Below are 23,465 nucleotides of genomic sequence, written 5' to 3'. Positions count from 1 at the left end.
ATTTTGCGACCGCATGCTCAGTCATAACACAGCAGCCTTGAATTGAACAAATATATATTGGAAAACGTTGTTTGTTTTCTTCAGGAATAGCAAAATTCGCTTCAGATTCAAATATACTCATTCTAGAATATTCTGAAATATCAGAATCGACTTATACCTGAGTACTTACTACCTATACTAATGCAATATTTTGACTTAAAATACTTCTTGACGTATAAAGGATATGGACATTTACATGAATGTAATATATAGAAGGTGTATTTTTGATTGTGTTAAGACCTGTGCTTTATACCGAAAGGTTGATTAAGTTAAAAATATTCTGTTTGTACGTAACATGTGAGGCTTTGTGCTTCTCTGTGATCAAATGTTTTTGTTCTCAAGTTTTCCCAATTTTGGTTGTTATGGTTAGGGCTATTTGAAGTGCTTTAATTGGTCAGATTGTCAGATCTAGTGTGTTTATGGGCTTGTTAATCATTTGAAGCTGCCAGAACTATATAATTCCGACTAGATAAGCACTTGCTTATTAACTATCCTTGATCAGTCATCGCTTTTTTGCATTCACAGTACTTATATTGCAGTTATTCGCATTTGAGTGACGTTACTGACCATTATTTCCCGCCGGTCGAGGAGTTAAGTGGGGAGACGACTCAGAACCCTGCTGCAGAGTTTAGTTCTTCTACTTATTGGAGGGAGCCTGTACCCGACATCTCTTTTATCCTTCCAGAATAATTTTTGTCCTTCCATGAGCATTATTTGCTTGTCCTTTATTTGTCCTGCTTTTCTATTTTTATAATGATTTTTGAAGTAGCATTCGTTGTTGTCAGGCTCTTGCACATATTGTAAAATTCAAAACTATTTTCATTGTTTGAGTGCACAGAATTTAAAGACAGATAAAAGAGGCTCTGTGATAGGAAATTTTTGATAAATCCTTACACATTATTAGTGCAATTTAACGTTTATGGAAGCGCGCTGTTCTTCGTGTAGCAATAACAAAATGTTTTTCTTACAGCTCATTATTTTGGTGCTCCTAGGCAGGCTCCATATAGTCTAAACATATCTTGTACGCTACTGCAGAGAGCCTCTGTTTGTAGTGAATGACCGAAAGTCCATGTATTTCAGTCAAGTTAAATAGTATTGTTGAAAAGCCACTAATCAGGCCAATGTAAAATGCATTATTTTTCTAGCATCGTATTCATTGAAGTATAGAATTATTTTTGTTATCTTTTGTGTTGTTGAGAAGATGGCATTATCTTATATATTAGTGTAGAAATATGTTACACAGACTGCGTTGAATATTTTGAAATATAATATTTGTAAATAACATCATGCCTCAATTGTGATAAATATTAAGATCAGATTTAAAAGAAAATGGACTGCCAAGTCTGACTAATGTACTATTGCAGTAATTATACATACTTTAGATATACTGTGCAATATGGTAATTATACATACTTTAAATATACTGTGCAATATAGTAATTATACATATTTTAAATATACTGTGCAATATAGTGATTATACATACTTTAAATATACTGTGCAATATAGTAATTATACATACTTTAAATATACTGTGCAATATAGTAATTATACATACTTTAAATATACTGTGCAATATGGTAATTATACATACTTTAAATATACTGTGCAATATAGTAATTATACATACTTTAAATATACTGTGCAATATAGTAATCTAAGCATTCAGCTAGAATTTCTTGCAATAAGACTAAACGGTAGCATATCATTTTGATTGCGCATGTATACCATAAAATAAAAGAAAATTGATTTTTTAAGATTAAAAAAAATAAAGCTATTAGTAAGTAAACATTACTATAATTATACGCACGATGTTCAACCGTATGGTATATGCCAATAGAAAGTTTTAGAGAACCAGGTAGCAAACGTGATTAAGAGATCCGCTAATTCTACATAGAGTAACGTCATCGCAGCCGTTAACCATCTTCAGATTAACTCTTAGGCAGGAATATCTGCGCTATGCATGTTATTGCTTGCGATCCATATTAGTACGTATAATTTACATGGTTTACAATTTCTCAGTGTTGTATTTAACGTTACACTATAAATCTTGTACGAAAGAATTTATACTTACACAATTTCAGTGTAGTTAAACAGCACATAAATTTGAGCAGACATAATAAATACTCGCTCATATTTAGCATGTTTGTTGTCAGTTTGAAACAGTTTTCTAAACGTGGTACTTTGACAATTTTCTTATTTAGTTTATTTTATTCCTTTAGCACATTATTTCGTAGACGCTGTTCTGAAATTCGCAGCTTAGCGTATGTATTTTCGTTTATGTACGAGTATTTACATTTTCTTGCTAGTAAGAAGGCTAATTTTTGCCGTTGTTCAGTTTGCTCAGCACTTATTATGAATATATTTTAGGTATAGGAATTGTATGTTGGTTAATTTAAGGAAAGTAGGATATGACTCTGCTGGTTTTACTTGGAGTGGATTTTAGTTAGCAAGTTAAGGGAGGTTGTCCGAGTCCGACCCTCTGTTTGCATGCATTGCAACTCCGAACTTTCTGCTGTTTTAAAAGAAAATACCACTTTCTCTGGGTCCTGACTAGTGAAAATGACTTAAGAGATACAACTATCCTGCTGGTGCAATGAGACGCTGGTGCGAATTAGGAAATTGCCAATCTAGTTGTTTATTGAAGACGATGGCTGCTCGTGATCTGTTTTGCTGATGCGATTTAGGAGATTGGCAACCTAGTCACTTATTGACGATGATACTTACTGGTACGCTGTGAATTCTGATGCAATGCGAACGATTTCTAGCTAGTGGATCTTGGTAGACAGATCCAGGGAAAGCTGTAGTATGTCTTGTATTGTGCACAATAATGAATATAACCATGTATGCAGAGGTATTTATACCTTAGAGGGCAGGCCTTAACAAGTTGACGAGGGTAAAGAGGATGGCTAGTTATATAAGAGTTAAAATGAAAACAGGCCCCACCCTAAACACATAATTGTATAATGGCTACTTCTATTATACACAGATAATGATTACACACACCAAAAAGGAATAATTAAAGAAATGTGTAGTTTATTCTTTGTACCAGTCCGTGTCACTCTCCTCCCCTAGGGTTAAAGCATTAATCCAATTATTAAACAATGGGTGTCTGAGAAAGGGAAGATGTCTTTACTTGTTGAGGTTCTTATTTCTAAATCTTGACTTGAGCTGGTTTAGTACGAAATCTGTAAGCTAACCAAGGGCCTCCTTGTGCGAACAGGTCAGTTTGATGTCTCTACTATTGTTTGATTCTTGTCTTGAGGTTCAGCCTCCTTTGATTCACTATTCAGAATTTGTTGGGGCGGGCCGTTCTCATGTACTTGTTTTGGTACTGACTCACCCAAATTCCTGGTAGTTTCCGTTAGGGCCAGGGCAGACGTCTCTGGTGTTGGGGATAGTAACCTCAGTGCTGCGATATTTTGAGGGAGCGGCTGATCCTCTATCATCTTATTTTGGCAAACAGTTTTCTGTCTCTCAACTCTCTGCCCCGCTCTTGAGGGCTGGCGATTGCGTTTTTCAAAACTAGAAGCAGATTCCCATAAAAAAGTTGTTGGGTGATATAATTTGAGTTGTTCTTCAGTCACAACGATGACCTTGTTGCTTTATTTTATAAGTGCCATTGTCGAATTGTTCAAGTATTACATATGTGCCGTAATACTTAGGTTGTAATTTCGTACAGATTTTTTTTCCGAAACGCTTGGCCATCATCCATACTTGACCCTTTCACAAATTTTGGTTCTGTTTCAAGGTCAGCCTTTCTGACGTTCTGCTGCTGATAAGGAACAAATGTGTAACTATTTTTAATCCTTTCAGAAAGTTTTGCGGCGTACTCACTTTTAGACTGTTTCGGACATCTAGGCCCAGCAATGAGATTGTCTGATAAGTTCAATTCTTGTCAAACATCATAAAGTTGGCGGTTTCATTGGTGAGTGAATGCGGTATAGCACATAATGATTGCATGATCTGAGGTAGTATCAGATCCCAATCGGTTTGATCTCTCCATAGCAACAGTGACCCATTTCATTGCCTTGTGGGTGATAGCTAGCGGTGTGGCTTTTGCTGACTCCCACATGTTATACAACTCATGCATGAGTTGTGACCCAAATTGAGTTTCCATATTACCCAATTCTCTTAGGAAACCCGAAATAAGCAAAAATCTTTTGATCTGATATGTGTGGAACAGTTTTGGCAGTTCTATATGGAATGGCGATGTCATCTCGTGAAATGATCGGACAAAATCTATATCATTTTATTGTCTCGGGATTAGGGTAAAATGTTCTACAAGGTCGATGGATACGACTTGCCAGGGCCGGCCAGCAAATAATCTGTGCTGGCCCTGGCTGCGAAATTTTTTTTTCTCAAATAGGTTTACCTATGGCAGTAAAATCTTGGCTCTTAATTGGTTCACAGGTACACGCGTAATGAATATTCCTGTTATGAGCTCTGAAGGTATTATTGCTCGCACGCGTGGACTTCTATTATGTTGTGTGTGTACTGTGCGTATCTGTACTGTACAGCACACGAAGCATAGCTGCGCTGACTATTGGCTTAATGTTTACCTGTACTGTTGTTGAGCAATGGTGGCGACTACTACAAGTTCAACTCAGTGCAATTTATCTAAAGAAGGGAATATCGACGTCTTGAAGAATCACCAACACCTTTATGTAAGTACATTATATCTTGGAATAATACATCGGCCCATTCCTTAGGGGAATTTTCTCAATACTATACTTATAAAGTTGTAAGCAATGTAGCGTTCTGGTTAAAAAGTGTTTCTCAGTGATCATTAATCAACATCGTGCGTACCACGTCCACGCTCGAACAGTAATTCGACAATTTGTTTTTGATCAACAGCGCAAAATAAACAATATATTATATACAAATTGGTAATTCATGGTACCTGTAGTCATACATAACACATTTTATGTAACAATCTTCAAGAATTTACAAATGAACAAATCTTACAATGTCGAGACAAGTTTTATGTATTCCTGTGTGTGAATATGCTTGAATATCCAGTAACATGTCTACAATAGCTTCAATACGTGCGTAGAGTGCAGTGCATGCGATTTGTATTGTACGCCTGTATGACTGTACTCTTTTCTTCAATACTAGACCAGTACCACCAGTGTACTATGTTATGAATTGTTAGTATCTAGTCTGTTAGTGTTACTTGTTACCTAACTGTAGATGTAGTGCATTTGAATGTGTGTGAGTTTGCAATGAGTACAGCGGCATTCGTTATTGCAGCGATTAAAAAAAAGCTGGATTCTAACACGGACAATCGACATAAATTATCGATTTAAAATAAGTTCTCACTCTTTTCATAGTAATTTTATGTAGCGTGCCCAAACACGAAGGTTTCACGGTGTATTAAAACTAAACAAAATACAAAAATAATTTGCCTAAAGGGATACCACACCTCATCGCAGATTTACAAACATGTTCCTGCAAGATCTCAAGCAGTGTATATGCCAGGCTCTGTGCTACACACAAAGCCTGGTTAGGTTACATGTTTGTCTGTATGTGTGTGGTAAATTGTGTGTATCAATGTATGTGTGTGTGTATATTTTCTAGACTTGTAAAAAGTCATAGCTTGTCACCTCAGCTTGGGCTTGACAGAGGTTTTCACCATTTTATTTGCTTTGCTATTTTATAGTTTCAAACATAAAAATACAGGGGGCGGAGTGGGTACAGCCTATTATACGAAATATATTAGAGTACAGACTTTTGTGCTTGTGCATGGCACTTCATATTATTTTCGCCATCCACATCCGAAAACAAGAACAAAACATGTCTTACTTCCTTCTGTTCAGGGATCCCTTCCACCTGACTATGACTACCACATTTGCAATTATCAAGAGGTTGGGGACGGCAAATACGAAGCAGAGTTCAGAATTGACATCGTCAATGAAGATGATGCTAAACTGTGGCTTGAACAGTACCAACAGCTCACCGGTGTGACATTTCGTGTTGAAGCAACAAAGCCAAAAATTGGATGGGTGAATCTTTTCATAGTTTTTTACCGATGCCAACACAAGACTTCCTCGGTCTCGAACAGCTAATCAGAAATTGCCATCCAAGAATAAGAATTGTTCAGCGAAGCTAGCTATGCCTATTAAAAGGGTTCCTGGGAAACGGAGCAGGTAAGAAATTTCACATAAGACTGGGGGTTAGCCCTATCAAGTCTAAGGGGGCCTGAATGAGCCTCCCCCCCCCCAGATTTTGTACTGCCACGCCCACATTTGTCATCCAGCTCCCACAAAATTCTGTGACTTTTCGTAAAATTGCATCAGATCACCTCCACAATGATTTCATGGATATAATGGTTTCTAAATCCCATCAAATTTCACTGAAAAGTCGTGGACTCTGTTGCAAAAAGAGATATGATTGGTCGCAAGTTACGATTAATGATAAAAACCGAAAATTTAGATTTGCGCATCTAGAACCCGTGATATGACTTACAATTAATGAATTATCTTTTTCTGCTACAGGGCCCTGATCTATTTTCAGAGTATGTATTATATAATTATGTTGAAAATATAAAATTGCCTTCATATCAATCCACTTGGCATGTTATTGTAACTAGAGTCCTTATGGTGACCTTTAAAAATGTTCATGATTGCAAATTGTAGAGCTTGACCTGCTTGACACATACGTGCAAATATGAAAGTGGTTGATTAAATCATAAATAAATTAGAGATGGGTCCTACGAGTTCCTTCCCCCCTCTCCCCTTGGGTCTGGGATAGGAATAATGTGATGGCCATGGGTCTAACCAGATATTCCCAAAATGGTGGAGTCGGCCCCTTTTTACAGTCCAGTATTCAATTGTATGCTTTAGTTATTGCCTTGAAGAAATTTCAGTGGTTAAATGATTGCCTATTTCAGTTCTTCAAAAATTAAAGTAATTGAATTTCTATTGTCTATTTCAGAGCACAAAAGGATCTTCATTTGCCAGCCTTTCAAACTGTTATCAAGATCTCTCACACCCATAACCAGTTCATTGATAGTGCCGATACACTGAAGCACAGAGACGTCAGCAAGGAGACAGTTGAGAAATTCAAAGATCTGTTCTCGAAAGGCCATTCACCTGCATCCGCTGTGAACACACACAGGCTGGATCTTCAACTGCATTATGACCAGGATTATGTGTACGAAGCTGCTGACCGTGCAAAGTGTCCAGACATACAATTCTGTCAGAGGTAAGAAAATTTATAAATATCGTTCCCCCTTCAACCCAATACATTTGTTTCTTTTTTGTTTCAAAATCCATCAAGATACCCATGATTATTGTAGATTTTTTACAAATTTTCCAAAATTATATTGAATTTTTTTCAAGCTTTGACCATTGACCTAATTCAGCATGAGAGATTAGATGTAGAATGTGAATTTAAGCTTGTTTTTATGTCTTCACAACGAAGAAGATGGAGGCGTTGTGTTTTCTGGTTGTCATATTATTTTGATTGCGATTGAAGTGCTGTTTTTCATGTCCCTTCATGTGTTGCGTGGTTCTCTGAAGACTGCTCACCCTCTAAGCATCCTCGAAGTCTGGGGGCGTTTCATGGGGAGAGGCGGGGGATATATACTATTGCACCCCTTCCTCCAAATGTTTTTATCAATATTTAACAACTATAGTAATTTGAAGTGTAGGAGATGGTCTGTATTAGTAGCCCCCTCCCCCCTACCAAAAATAGAAATAAACATAGATAAATTGGGAAAAAATCAAATAAATAAATGAAATAAAATAATAATAGATTAATAGACAAAATAATATTAGATCAGAAATAACAATAACTAGAGACAAAATTATAAAACAAAATTAAAATGAAGCTCGACATGGTCGCCTCTAATTCATTATGATACTCTAACTCTATCTCCCATCTTGAGAGTGCCGAACTGCCTAAATTCAAAATCTTCCAGAGGCTGTACTCCCTAGAATCCATTCCCATTGAGCCATCTGACCCACTCCATTGTGCCTTTGCACATATTTACATTTAATTTAGGATATAACACGGTATTATTTGGATAATCCAATACAATCTTTTAGCTTCCTCATTGTAATTTGCATTCCATTGCGAAGCTATCATTGCAAAATTTGTATTGGTCTTCTCAGTATCACACGTATGTCTGAATTATATCTTGTATTTATAAGGAAGATGTAATCATAAAATGTTTACCATATTTAATCACAGCATTTTTCACTTTTAAATTGCAGGTTGTACCGGAAGATCTTCAACAATGCCTATGATGCTGCAAGTGGCGAGAAAATGTTAAAAGACCTCGAAGCTGCCATTGCAGAGTACAACAGTGAGGTGGGAAAAATCTGTGCCAAAATTGATCAGGTCAACAACAAGATCGCCATCGCTCTATGTACTCCACTCATGAAATGTTGCAGTCAGAAGCATGGATATAGCGGAGAACTTGTGTTTATCGATTCTTCGGGGGAATGGATTGATACGATTGCAGGGTATTTATGCTGCTGACCTACAGTGCTGCTGGCGGATTACCCCTGGGATGCCTAATTGTTGCCTCTGAGTCTAGGAAGTGCATTACCCTGGCATTGAATCTGTACCTAGAAGTCATACCAGAAGATGCTTTTTTGGTCGTGGCACACTTGACCCTCGTGTTTTTTGTCTGATGACAGTAAGGCGGAGAGGCAGAGCCTGGCAGCAGTGTTTCCCAAGGTTACACTAATTCTGCCTTTGTTCCACTTGCTGTAGGCAGTGTGAAGATTCCTGTGGGAAGGCAAGAATAACATCAGGAAGGAGCACAGAACACAGCTGCTCTTTGCTGTTAAAAAGATGACATTCACCATGTCTGAAGATTCTCTGGATGAAGCATATAAAGAGCTTCAGAATAGTGAGGTAGCATGCTTCTACCAAAACTTCTTAGCGCATGTTGAGAAGCTCCATAATCGCTGTCAAACATGGTCTGTTTGTTATCATCGCGATTTGCCCACTTAGAGTAATAACACCAACAATTATGCCGAGGCGGCAATGAGGGTTCTCAAGGATCAAATCATTAAAAGAGGGAGAGCCTACAACATCGTTCAACTGTTGGACTTTCTTGTTACATGTGTCCCCTGCTACTATGAGAGTAGACTCACAGACTTGGCCAATGGGAGCGTGGATGTCACCGTTTCAAGGAAGTAGCTTTGTGGTGGGTCAACAATTCCAGTCAGCGCCATCACCAAGATTGGTGCCCATAACTACGAGGTGATGAGCGAGACCAAAGCGGAAACAAAGTACAATGTGGACACTGAAATTGATGTCTGCACATGCATTGCAGAAAAGTATGGCGCTCCCTGCAAGCACCAGTATGCTGTTGTGTGGCATTTCATTGCTACCTCACTCAATCTCTTGCCCCTGAGAGACCCTCACTTGGGGGAACACATGCTGTTTCTGGCTACTGGTCAGGAGAATGTGAGACCAGGATGTTTCACATCTCTACCAATTGCAGGCTTGCCACGAGGTACAAGACCAGATGGGAAGTCTGAATGATGATGATGTCGTTGAATCTGAGTCCCTTCATTTGCGGCTCCATCAAGCTCCAATGTGGCTGTGGAGTCTTTGAATGGTCAGAGGATGCTGCAGAACAAGTTTTATTTGAGGGGCAGTGGTTCGTTGCAGTCAAATGTTGATGGAGGTGAACCATGGCTGTAATAAACTAGCCTCTTTGGAAGTTGCTGTCAACAAATGTGCCAATCAGCTGGTTGAAATGCTCAGGCATGATCCAGAAGAACTTGGTGAACCCGTTACAGCATTTGTGAAACAGTTTAATTCTTTGAAAACAAATGCTGTTCTTGTTGGTGCCCTGAAGAGCTTCGGGAAATATACAGGTACTTCCCTGGATATGGTCTCTTTAAGGAAAAGAAAACAGGGTCGAAGGGAGTGGCCATCAAAGCTCAGCCATCTGCTGTAAGTCGCCGCAAAACCGTTCTTTGGAAATGCTGATGCCTTCACATTGGCCGAAAAGTCAAAAGATGTTTGTGGACCGAAATAGAGGAAGAGAGTGGACAGTTGCCAGTTGATTCCCAAAAAGAAAACAAGGAAAGCTCACCACTCTCTCAGCCAGTGTGTCACAAACAATGAAGGTATTGGGCAAAGTAAATCTTCAAAGTGGTAGTTAGGCAGTCCTGTTAGATGTCTTGTCGTGAATATCGACCACGGCTTCCCCAGCTGTCCCGCAAATCGGCTTTTGTGTTCGAAAGAAGGATTTTGCTCGGTGCAACCCGCAGGAAACTGAAAGTTTAAAACGTTACGGTTTTTGGTAAAAAGTGACTACTTCTAGTTTATTGTTATCGCTCGCTACTTTGCTGACGCTACTCAATATCTCAGTTTCACAACAGGATCAAATTTGCTCTGATTTTTAGTATCGTTCTCAATTGCTCTCGATCATGTCATGACTTGCGACCTGCAGCCATTTTGACTTTACATGTACATTTTTTCTAATTTTTAAATAAACAACATGAGGATATGAATTCCAATGGGGTTGACCCGTCAATATTCTTCTATGAATTCATAAAACGGCACAGAAAATAATTTTTAGCTATGAAAATTAGAAATAGTTTGCATACATGTACTAAATTCATGGCGAGTTGCTCATGAATGCTGTACGTTATATGAATTTAATTTTAATGTTAATTTTGAAATGTTTGCTCATTACTACATGATATATTCAAATTTATAAAAATTTATATATATTTCCAGTCCGATTTTAATTCGTTCACTAAGGGAACCGAGAATTCTCGGCTCCCGATTCGCTTATTCACATACGAGAACCAAGGTTTCTCGGTTCCGAAAGGGGGCTTTATTAAAATGATAGATGAGCTCTGGTAAGGAGAGTATAGTTTTCGTGAAATTGAGTTTTAGTATCCAAAACCTACATCATTACATTAAGAATTAAGTTATAATTAGAAAGGTACACAAAAAATTCCAAATGACGTGGTAAAAATTATGTTATCATTCAAAAAGTGCTGTTAAAACGTAAGAGGGCGCTCACTTAAAACTCATTGAATAAAACCATTTTTAATTAGGTTCATAAAAAATTATTAAAAATTCATTAGGTTTGTAAAAATAGTGATTAGATAGAGAGATAATCAAAAATAATTAAAAGCCAAAAGGAAATCACTATTTAATTAAGTTTAAAGATGCTAAAGGTAATATATTGTCTGCTACATGGAAGGTTTAACACAATTTACTTGGCTAAAAAGAAGAAATTAAATGCAGATAATTCAATTCTAGACCATAACATCCCTAATAATTTTAATAATTATTTTGTAAATGCTACATCCAACTTATTGAATAAATCTGCACATGATGTTAATCATTATTGTTATTTTAATATCCCATCTAGTTCCCAATCTATCTTGTATTAACCTACAAGTTTTCTTGAAATTATTTATATTTTTCTTAGAATGAAAAACCTAATATCCCTGGATTGTAGGATATTTGTATTTACTATTGTATTATACGCTCAACATACGAACCTCTATGTAAAATGTGTAATTTTTTCAACCTTATTGACAATTATTTAAGGTCATAGGGCATGGAAGGTACCAAATTGCGCAAATTGGGTATGATCATGAAAACATGTCATGGTAATGTAAAATTTAGTGAAACATAATAATAATATATTTTACTTATTTACAAAACACATTATCGAACAAGCTCCTTATGATCCCACATTTTTAATGATTCTGGAAATTTGATTGTACATCCTTTTAGGGTGAGATAGAGGTACGCACATGTTTCAAGTTCTCTTCACACAAACACACACATACACAAACAGTTCACATGTGCAACGTACATACACACACATGCATATATACTGTAGGGGGACTGTAGGTAGCAATTTCTTGTTTTGGTTGGTATATTTTCTTGCATAGATATATTTACATATTTATTTTATATATCTCAAATTTGTATTGACAAAGAGTTCACTTACAATACACACATCTTGAAGTTCTTTCACGGATAGGCAGACAAACAGACACACACACACCCTTCTCCGTATCTCTCAATCTCTAAACACACACAGGCAGAACACTCCACAGCATAACTCACACACATTTTGTACACCCTAAAATAGTGCTGGGCACGGGTAATAAAACTCGTTGAACTCGCTAGTTTATTTTCTCTCGAGATTCGGGTAATAGAGATTTTGAGCATTTCGGTCTTGCGGATTCGGGTTTTGACTTGCGAGCCCGGGTTTTGGTACACGGATCCGTCGAGTAGAGTGGATAAAAACTCGGTCTATTGCGCCCTGAGCTCTAAACACTGTTGGATAACTCACCTGTTAACCCTTTGAACCCTGGACTTTTTGTCAATGCGTGTCAGTAACCCTGGGCAATCTGTCCAACGATCTGACGTTTTTAAACTTTCATTATATATATCTGAACGTGCTCATAATACAATGGTATTTTGTAAAACACTAGCAAAAAGTCGGGCAACCCACAGCAAATGTTATCACACAGAAAAAACAGTACTTTACCATTATTTGGCCTAAAACTATAAAAGTTCGAACAATTTTAAAAAACTCATAAAACATTTACAATAACATCATATCCATTGAGCACATGTTCATCATTATTTTATGACTCAAAATATACTGAAAAAGTATAATTAGTATTATAAAATTCTTTATTTGCATCACAATCATTTATGACTTACCAACAAACGAGTCGTGTCAATCTTTTCGCGATATCGTTCAAATAAAATCTGTTATTAAAACAAAGGATGTAGGTAAAGATATTTTTATAAACTGTTACAAATGGAAGTGAAATTTCTGGTCTGATATCTTGTGCAAAAACTATTTTGATTGGTTTACGCTGTTACTTAGAAACGGCTTTTGTAAACAAAGCCGTGTTAATGCCGGAATTCCGGACGATAGAGATTCTGACACACCCTATGCAATGCCTGAAACCGACAGTTTGGGTTCAAACTTCAAAGGCTAAGAGCACGAATATCGGTCGTTAGAAAATAGTAAAAATAACTATAGATAAATTGAATAGAATTATGGTTGCATTGTAAATTTTAGAATATGTCTAATGTTTGGAAATTTTAGACATAAAACCATATCAACAAATCCGATACCCAAAAACCTCGTTGGCCAAGAAGTACTCGTGCCAAGCATTACCAGCTACCCGATACTCGAAAAACTCAAAAGGAAGGGGACGAGTCTAAACTCGTTGGCCAAGAAGTGCTCGTGCCCAGCACTACCCTAAATGTCAATGCATAATACATGTTAGCTCACCGTACAGTAATGCACGCACAACATTATAGAAGTCCACACGCGCGAGCAATACTACCTTCAGAGCTTATAGCATGAATATTCATTACGCGTGTACCTGTGAACCAATCAGGAGCCAAGATTTTACTGCCATAGGTAAACCTGCTTGGGAAAAAAATTTCCCACCTTGACTGGAGTATTCGCTGTTCTTTGCTGTCTGACAGATTTTGCATCTCTTTACCATCCTACGTACATCGCCGACCATGCCTGACCAGTATCATGCGAACCGCAATCATTAGTATGTTTTGTTTATTTCAGTAAAGTGTTGAGTGTGCTTTTTGCATGGCAAGTGCCTTTATGCCTATGAGGTGAACAATTATCTTCCGCGAACAGCATCTTCTACTATGTTTGCAACTCGGAAGGAAACTTCTGCAATGTAGAGTGATTGTTCCGTAGAGCAGGAAGCCGCTGCCGTTTGCCATCAATGCTGTGATTCTCTACATCAAGTCTGTCTTTTATTCTGGAGAGTAGACAGTCAAAAGCTCTCTTTGATAAGATTTCACTAGCTCCGGTAACGAGTAAATAGTGGACAGATTTTCTACCTTCGATTTTGCAGGTGCACGTATATACAACTTCCATAGTTTAATCTTTTGGTCTCCGGTTTCGGTTCAAGTGTTGGATGGTGTAGTTGGAATTCAGTCTTTACTGCAAACTGTCATAAATCTCTGTTGGTGTCTGCCCTCTTCCAGCTTCAGTTGCTGGTCTATCTAACCAGACTCGGAGGTGTAGTGTAGTTCTTTGTCATTAAAAAATTAGCTTTCGCTACATCATTGAACTGTGAAATAAATAGCTCTACATCAGTGGTACGGCTGAACTGGAGAGACTTGAATTTAGCTTTTCTGGTATTCATTTGTCTTAGTCGGAATAACCGCTCCTCTACTAGGCTAAGGTCTTTTTTTCTTTGCGTTATTGGGGTGCAGAGCTTGGGTGATTCGGCTTGCCGCCCTTTATCCTCAATTTCTTCCCTTAATTTTTGTAGTTTATTGGGTGTACGAGTTGTTGCCCTTCTTGGGATTTGTATCCTGGTCTTCTGCCTTTTTGCCCTAGACCCAACTGCTGCCACCAATGACAGAATTTTTGGTTAGCAGGTAAAGGGAGGTTGTCCGATCCCCAACCCTTTGTTTGCAGGGATCGCAATTCCAAACTTGCTGCTGCTTTCAAAGGACAATACTACTTCCTCTGGGTCCTGAAAAGTGGAAATGGTAAAGGAGATACCACTGTCTTGCTGGTGCACGGGGGACTGGTGCAATTTGAGAAATTGTCAGCTTGGTTATTGAAGATGGCTGTGGTGTACTGCGTTGCTGGTGTGATTTAGGAGATTGCCAACCTAGTCACTTATTGGCGATGATGCTTGCTGGTACGCTGTGTTGCTGGTGCAATTTAGGAGATTACCAACTTGGTTACTTGTTGATGATAATACTTGCTGGTGCGCTGTCAATTCTGGTGCAATGCAAATGATTTCTAACTAGTTGATGCTTGCAGAAAAGTTCAGAGAAGGTTGTAGCATGTCTTGTATTGAGCACAAGAATGAATATAAACATACATGCAGGGGTATTTATATTCTAGAAGGCGGGCATTAAGAAGTTCAGGAGGGTAAAGAGGATGGCTACTTATATAAGAGTTACAGTGAAAACAGGCCCCACCCTAAACACGTGATTGTATAATGGCTACTCCTACTATACACATATAATTATTACGCACACAAAAAAAGAATAATTAAGGATATATATAGTTTATTGTTTGTACCAGTCCACATCACACTGTATATTTCAAATGTCTAGGATATGCTTGCTACTTATAGTATTAATTGGCTCATGTTGTTAATCATTTTTGGTACTCGCGGCTATGGGAGACTATGCCTACTTGTAGATTAACAGCCACGACGTGACTGGTTATTGGTTGTCTCGCTTCTTCATAAATAATGGGGATCGTTCGGACTTACAATGAGGAGTTGTCCTATATTGAAAAGTTGACTCCAGTTTCTTGGAAGATCAAAAAAGGTTTTGTTCCTAATATGAATGTAAGTTGTTAGCCGGTGAACCCCCTTCTTACCGGCATCTTTGAGACAACTGGGTCATTTTCTACTGCATACTTCCTACCATCACCAATACATTCTCGCACTAAGGCCTAATAGGCTGCTTGTAGAAAGCAGTGCAGTAGGAGTATAAAATTCTGTATTGTTGCTATTAGTGAAATTTGGGATTTATGCTCACTTGGCTTATCCTAAATACTGTTATAAGGTCTTGTGTGATAGTATTTCCATCGGATTGTTTCTTTAAAGTAGTTAGGCTTTGAATAAAATAAAATTAAGTTCATAGATCGTAATTCCCATTTATGTGTCATCCTTGTCGGACTCGATGGCCTCGCTAAAACCACATTTTTCAAATACCTAAACCATTGTCATATAAAGCTAGTGTACAGTAGCCAGAGCATGCATGTCATTGCTAAACATCCTACATGCTCATGTTGCCGAAGAAGCTTAATTTATCAATTTTTTCATCAGCACGTTGAGGCGCGAGATTTTTAGTGTGCTTTGTGTAGTTCACATATTTTTACACTTGAAGGTTGACTTGCAACAAAATTCACATTACAGTTGTTTGGTATCAAAAGATTCGCCATGTCTTACTCTGCTGTGTTGTAGGTGCAAATATGTGGAAATGTGATTACAAGCTCTTAAAAGCTCAAAAACGAACAGTTAATCGCCACCATCACGAAACTGCTGTAGATTGAAATCAGTTTATTTCTCTGACGCAGTCATTACATTTGGTTATTGTTTTGTCATGTGATGTTCTCACGTAAATTAAAAGGCTAATAAAAGGCTCAATATAAAACTTCTCGTAGCACTAGTTTATGACAAACACTTCGGGTTTTACCGAAGACCCCGTATCAAATATAGATGCTCGCTACTTTACAGTCTTGTTTCGGCTTGGTCTGGTCGTAATCTGATCATGTGACCCATACTTCGTGAATAATTTCTGCAGCATTTTTCGATTATCACAGGTGACCAACAGGATCGTCATGTTTATCAGACAATGATATATACTCCTTTGAGCTAAAGTTAAAAAATTAAACGAATTTTTCCGGTAGGTTTTGAGATATCAGTGCTCAAAGTGACAGCATTACGATGATGACGAAAGAGACACCTAAGAACAATAGACATGGTTTTATTGAATGCGTGAAGTATAGGCTACTTGTGAAAATATTTTGACGACTGAGGTTGCGTGAAAGTGTAAACAGAAGCCATCTTGTACAACTACGTCCCATTTGAGCCATTTTGAAAAGAGATTCTAATCTACGGCAGTCTCGTGATGGCGGCGATGAACTGTTCGTTTTTGAGCTTTTACGAGCTTGTAATCACATTTTCACATATTTCGCACCTACAACACAGCAGAGTAAGACATAGCGAATCTTTTGACACAAAATAACTGTAATGTGAATTTTGTTGCAAGTCAACCTTTAACTCAATGTAAATTTACCGCAATCATGGACCGTAAACAACCAAACCGTAAACCATAAACAAGATAATCGATAATTCCGTATATATTATGTAGAATCACTCATAAATTGTTCTGTAATAAGAGCAGTGTCCGTCTGTCCAAAGCCATTCTAAGAGAATTTAAAAAATTTGCCTTGTTTGGGAATTGAACGCAGGTTCTTTGGGTTATAGACCAGCTCTTTGCAGACACTGATTACTCAGTACGATCTCTCACTGGCCCGTCAAGTGTACTAGTATCAATAAAAAGATGAGATGCAACTATTATTTTCTCATCGTCCTAATATGTTATTAAACCATTAAGGTTAGTCATAGATAAATAAATATTAATAGAGTTATTTATATACAAGACTGTGACTAAATAAAATATATGATAATCTAGCCTTGATACTTTAATTGTAATGAGCTATTCATGATATATTTCTATCAGTTTTCGTTGATTGGTTGTTTCTGTATTTTACAACCTAAATTCAACCATTTTCACTTTTTCTGTTCCAAACTATCACAGCTCCATGGGAAGCACGATCTAAAATAGATATCACAGCCACTAGTGTGTTTGTGTGTCTACAATCGATACGCGCTCTTGTGCTTAATATGCTAATTATCAAAGTATTTGAATTTTTGTGGCTGTGTAAGAAGTTGGGTTGCACCCTTAACATGGTTTTCTCGCTATTGTTCCCATTTCTCTCTTTTGTGGAATTCAGTAGCTAATTTAATTCTCAAGCCGAATGTGCTAGGTGGAAGGCATATTTTACGTCAACGACCCGTTGGAGAGGATCATGTTCGATGAGTTGAAGCAGCACAGTCACCATCAAGGTTTTGGTGGTTTTTTGCCCGGTGTAAAACAGATAGCCAATGTGGCTGCCCTTCCTGGCATCGTCGGGGTGAGTTTGATCAGTTTGCTCTTCTTCCAAGCTTAGCATCATTATCCTGCTTATAATACTTGTAAACCTCAGCGTCTTTCCAAGGGAACTGTTCAATGAGACTAATGAAAGTTATTGTGAAGCATTGCCTTGCGATATAAAAGCAATGTCCAATCTTGCAGAAGTCTGTTGGTCTGCCTGATGTGCATGCTGGATACGGTTTTGCTATTGGTAAGTGTTTCTAACGGTCATACTTCCTGCGCACCTGTCTGTACTGTCCTGCACTTATTGTCTTGTCAAATAGGGAATGGATGCCTTTCTGCTACAGTATAAACAATGAAACTGTATCATGTGTTCTACTGACTATGCTTGAGTCTACTTTTCCAATCAATTTCTGTTAATTATACTCTAACTGCATGTTATATTTTACAGGCAACATGGCAGCATTCGACATGTCTGACCCCACAGCTATCGTGTCACCGGGTGGAGTTGGTTTTGATATAAATTGCGGGGTGCGTCTGCTGCGTACTAATCTTAGTGAAAAAGATGTGTTGCCTGTCAAAGAGGAGCTGACACAGTCACTATTTGACCATATTCCTGTAGGTGTTGGCTCAAAGGGAGTCATACCAATGGGTGCACGGTGAGTGCTGACTTGCATGGCTACATTACTGTCTCATACCGGGTGTAAGGTCAGTTTGGTCAGCCATTTCCGATAGTTATAGTAGATAGCACTGAGTCAATTTTAGTAAAAGGTTGTCTTGCAACAAAATTCACATTACAGTTGTTTGGTATCAAAAGGTTCACCATGTCTTACTCTGCTGTGTTGTAGGTGCGAAATATGTGGAAATGTAGTTACAAGCTCTTAAAAGTTCGAAAACGAACAGTTAATCGCAGCCATCATGAAACCGCCGTAGATTGGAATCCCTTTCCAAAACAGCTCAAATGGGACGTAGTTGTACAATATGGCTTCTGTTTAAATTTTCATGCAACTTCATTCGTCGAAATATTTTCACAAATATTCTCCAAGCATTCAATAAAATCATGTCTATTGTTTTTACTCATCTGTTTCATCAGCATTATAATGTTGTCACTTTGAGCACTGATATGCCAAAACCTACCATAAAAATTCATTTAATTTTTCAACCTTAGCTCGAAGGAATGCATATCATTCTCTGATAAACATGAGAAGGCTGTTGGTCATCTGTGATACTCAAAAAATGCTGCTGAAATTTTTCACGCCATTTGGCAAGAAGTAATCAGGGTCACATAATCAGATTACGACTAGATGATTAGACCTGGCTAAAACGAAACTGTTAAGTATGCAGCGAGCATCTATATTTGATACGGGCTTTCCTGTAGAACCCGAAGTGTTTGAAATAAACTAGTGCTACGAGACGGTTTATATTGAGCCTTTTATTGGCCATTTAGTTCACGTGATAACATCACGTCTCAAAACAATAATCACAATGTTTGAGTACGTCATCAAAATAAAGAGATTTCAAACTACTGCATTTTTGTAATGGCTGCGATTAACTGTTTGTTTTTTAGCTTTTACGAGCTTGTAATCACATTTCCACATATTTTGCACTTACAACACAGCAGAGTAAGACATGGTGAACTTTTTGATACCAGATAACTGTAATGTGAATTTTATTGCAGTCAACCTTTAAACTCACTAGTATAGATAAAGGAGTGGTAGACTGGCAGTGTGTTGAGTGAACAAACATGTCCATGACTCATTGTGGAATCCGTATAGAACTTGTCAAGCATAGAACAACTGAGTCTGTCTCTGTCAACTACCTAATTAAATGTTTATATTCAGTTAATGCTAGCTGTTGATTGCTTTTTAAACCTGCATCAAAATAGTATAGTACATAAGACCTGTGTTATTTAATAATTGACGATGCCTGTACTTACATGTGATGACATCGCATGTGAGTACACGCATGGTTAGTTATGTCATCACTCACTTTCGAACTGTCGGCCTAATCAAGATAGACCCATCAAGTGAGCTTTACAAGCTTGGTATTAGAAAGGTTCTTGCTTACAGTGTATTTTTATGGTTCGAATGGGTTCAGAGTTGCTCGCTGCCGAAAAATTTGCTGTTTCAAGATTCGGAGTTGCACTTTATAGGGCTTTCTAAGATTCGCGACGTATCTATCAAAACAAAATTTATTAGAGTATACTCGCTTTCGGTGCACGGTCACTTTTCAATTCATGCGTAGTCAATTACCAGATCTAGAAAGTAATTATGTCATCCTAATACAACCTATCCTTGCCATCCAAAGACAAAAAGTCGAGCAGAAACAGTAGTGAATAGCTGTAGAATGTTTTTGTAGCAGAGACTCGCGTGGTTGTCAGCTGAATCTTTTTACCTACCTTAGCCGAGTATTATCAATTCGGATTCATCAGCAGTGAGTGTTTCTATGATATCGAATAGTACTCTCACAGAGAATGCTTTCACACAAATTTAGCGAAGTGAAATGGCGTCAAACGCATTGGATTTTATCATTTCTATGATTTTGAGTCGAAACAACTTCAAACCCATTTGAAGCATGTACACCTACTGTAAGAGCCATGCATTATGCTAACTACTCCAGTTATATTACATCTACTAGTAGTTAAAGTGAGACGGTGTATTTTAGAGACCTGGAGGAGGCATTAGAGATGGGAATGGACTGGTCACTAAGAGAAGGTAGTACATCGATTCTTTTTCTAGTTGCTGGTGTTGTACTTTTACTTTCTTTAGAATCAAACGCTGGAGTCTTATGTATTCAGTCAGCAGTTAATATACTCTCAGAAGCAATTCATCATAGCATACCATTGATGCATACCATGGACTTGTCCTTGATTGGTCGGGTGATATTGAAGACACAGAAATTATTGTGTAGCCAGCTTATGAGAGATTGTTTTCTGTTCTTCTGTATAATTCCGGTGATTCAAAGTTTAATGATACGTTATGTCTGATTATGCACTCTGTTTAATGATACGTTATGTCGGATTATGCACTCTGTTTCTGCTTAGCGAATCATTTAAATGGATTGCGAGTAGAATCGCTAAAATTCGCTAGGAGGCTCTGATTTTAGATGGCAGTGCCAACTTGTGTAGTTTCTGGGCCAAGGTTATTACTGGGTCATAGCTTCACTTACAATCCATTTTGTCAGATTTTGGACAGTTTTATGTCTATGAGGGAAAGTTTATATATGATATAAGAAGTTTGTTTTTTGTTGTCACTGCCAAGCAGCTTTGCAAAAAGCTAATAAAATGCTTAATTTTTACTCATCACTCTAGTGAGCTGATTGTATGTCATTGTTGTGGTTACGAGTGTGGTAACTGACAGCATTTTTAAATTACATCTATTCATACCAATGTAATCATATTTTATTTTCTGCAAGGATCTTGTCAGCGATGACAGAAACCAGCTTAAGAAACAAAAACACTATGCAAACTCCAAGCTGTGGCAAGGTTATTTTTTCGGCAAGACAGACGTATGTTATACGACGTTAATACTGACGGTTAGCCAATGAGTGAAAGCATGACAAAAACACTTCTGTTGGCCACCATTCTAATACATTTTCACTATCCAGCTGCCACACTACATGTTTTGGTTACCCAACAAGGCAGATAATTATAATTCCAGATTGAAACAGATTTTGCAAATACTGAAAAAAGTATGCGCTGTATTCATATATCCCTCATTAACTTTTGAGCGGTTCCGTCGAATCCGTTTGTGCATGCATCCTGTGAAGTGCGCTAGCAAGAATTTCTTTCTTCACACAAATAAAGAATTTAAAAGACTGTTCATAAAAATTAGCTATACTGGGGAGTCATGTTTAAGACCTGTTAACGCATGCTCTGCTTTCCTGACTAAGGGTTTTGAATAAAAAAATTTTAGATAATCTCGTCTAAACATGAGTGATTCACTATAATTATCTAGTGTCACAGCTGTTTCGGTCGACATGATAGTGAGTTTTTTCTGACCATTTTCATAAATTAAAATGTTGATTAAACTTGTATTTGGTCTGAACTATACAAAAACATTATTCAAACACCAATCTGTAATGTTGTCTGCTTCTGTTAATGCAATAAAATTTGTGCGATCAAACCCAAGGGGTTCACAGAGCCAGTCTCGTGTGTTTGATAGAGTTCTCTCAAAGGCAGTATTAGATTATTATGTTTTTATGAAAATGCCGTAAAACCTCTAATTGAATGACATGGCGCTCTATTTTTCAATCCTTCCTCTATTAATAGTGGCGGTTAGTTGAAAGTGGCATTCAAATAGAGGCTGGCGTTGTATTTTTCAAATGGCTTGTCAGAATTTTGGGAAGATAAATTTAGCCCTTTTACGGGCGTAGTGAATGTCGCCAATATTTTGCCCTCTTTTTTCAGTAGACAGATGTTAAACCTTTTGGATGCCATAATTCTGCTAAATTACCTTCAACTTGTCAAAGATCGCTTAATACGTATGCATTGAGAAACCCAGAAATATCTCTACCAGTTGATATCTATTGCTTGCAATTAACCTGCGATAATATTATAGCCTATGTCCTGATTTGCAATTTATTCAAGCTTTCAATTTCTATTTCATTCTAAATTTGAAAACATACTTTTAATTTATATTTATATTTACCAATGTTGCACAAAATATCGTTGCACTCATTAGTCATTAATATGTTTGCTACAGTTTGCAGCCAAAACTAACTTTTTATGTACAATAGAAGAGGAGTTGCGAGCGTCGATCAATTGTAAGATTAGATTACTGCAATTATGCTACCAAAGATTTATAGTTCGAACCTCGGCTGGTTTGAAGCTCGACGAGTTTGTATATTGACAACGGTTGGCCCAATCTCGACAGCGGTTTTGCTATTTTACCATTTACTATTTTCATAGTAAATGAGTGAATTATATGTAAAAGATTTATTTGCGCAAAAATATCTTGTGATCCATTTGATGCAGCACTTCCCAGCTTATGTAAGCCTAGCAATATTTTGCCCAACCTAAATATAGAACGAATGCTAAAAGAAGTAACAATAATAAATATGGTTGACTGTTATGCTAGGAGTATGTATTTATTAGAAATCTAAACTTCAGTGAGTAGCTTTGATTTTTATTTTTTGAAGTGAGTATAGAACTGCTAAAGACATTTATTATTTGTTGAAGATTAGTGCGTGAGAGCACCAGAATAAAGGATTAAAATATTGTAAAACTGCACCAGACTTTGTCGATATTCAGACCAACCTTTGTCTAGATTCGGACCAACCTCTGTCAATATTGGGACTTGTCTAGGTTCGGACTTGTCGATGTTGGGACTGTTTTCCCTATCAAATAATATGCTATAAATCTGCAAATTTATAAGTTATATAATGATAATCTATCAAAAGCTACAAAGATATATTCATGAGCAAGTGACATAAACAAATCATACTTATATTACTTGCAGAAATAAAAATTAACGTTTTTAAAATAAAACTATTTGCATTGCTCTTTCAGTTAGCTGCATTCTGATTGCCGCGTTCGGTGGAACGAACATCTTTTAGTTGTCCAGTACCTTCCACAATGTCTTTTGACCTCAACTTTTCTTCTGCACTGCATAACTAGTCGATACTAGCGTCCAAACAATTTTTTAGCAAAACAAAATTTCTACGCGTTGCATTTAGCACTAATGCACAGCGTAAAAGTTTTGCTCGCTAAATGTAGCATTTGTACCATTGTAAACCGTTTTTATATACATGTACTTTGAAGTATCAAGACCGCGTTAAGCAAGAAACTACTATTAG

The 23,465-nt window shown here is 37.4% G+C and overlaps 2 protein-coding genes and 1 pseudogene across 4 annotated transcripts in view; all 3 read left to right on the top strand.

Annotated features, from left to right (window-relative positions):
* LOC137393389 (phosphatidate phosphatase LPIN3-like) overlaps nt 1-1,315 on the top strand; it is a 31,073-nt gene extending 29,758 nt beyond the window's left edge. Inside the window, exon 17 of the mRNA XM_068079927.1 lies at nt 579-1,315. Coding sequence (XP_067936028.1) covers nt 579-729 — 151 coding nt within the window. The 3' untranslated portion in view covers nt 730-1,315. The remainder of the gene's footprint in view (nt 1-578) is intronic.
* A 659-nt stretch (nt 1,316-1,974) lies between these two features.
* LOC137385778 (RNA-splicing ligase RtcB homolog) overlaps nt 1,975-23,465 on the top strand; it is a 34,051-nt gene continuing 12,560 nt past the window's right edge. Inside the window, exons 1-6 of one of the 3 annotated variants that reach the window (XM_068072332.1) lie at nt 1,975-2,026; nt 15,202-15,352; nt 17,563-17,709; nt 17,871-17,919; nt 18,121-18,328; nt 20,334-20,383. In XM_068072332.1, coding sequence (XP_067928433.1) covers nt 15,254-15,352; nt 17,563-17,709; nt 17,871-17,919; nt 18,121-18,328; nt 20,334-20,383 — 553 coding nt within the window. In that variant the 5' untranslated portion in view covers nt 1,975-2,026; nt 15,202-15,253. Of the gene's footprint in view, nt 2,027-9,874; nt 10,136-14,908; nt 14,991-15,201; nt 15,353-17,562; nt 17,710-17,870; nt 17,920-18,120; nt 18,329-20,333; nt 20,384-23,465 lie in introns of those variants that run through there. The other 2 variants (XM_068072334.1, XM_068072333.1) reach the window with 2 other exon arrangements.
* Nucleotides 2,881-10,357, top strand: LOC137385938 (uncharacterized; annotated as a pseudogene).

This window comes from Watersipora subatra, chromosome 1, assembly GCF_963576615.1.
Source record: "Watersipora subatra chromosome 1, tzWatSuba1.1, whole genome shotgun sequence".
Taxonomy (NCBI): Eukaryota; Metazoa; Bryozoa; class Gymnolaemata; order Cheilostomatida; family Watersiporidae; genus Watersipora; species Watersipora subatra.
The sequence above is the reverse complement of the archived record's forward strand: the minus strand, read 5'-3'. Positions and strand labels throughout refer to the sequence as shown.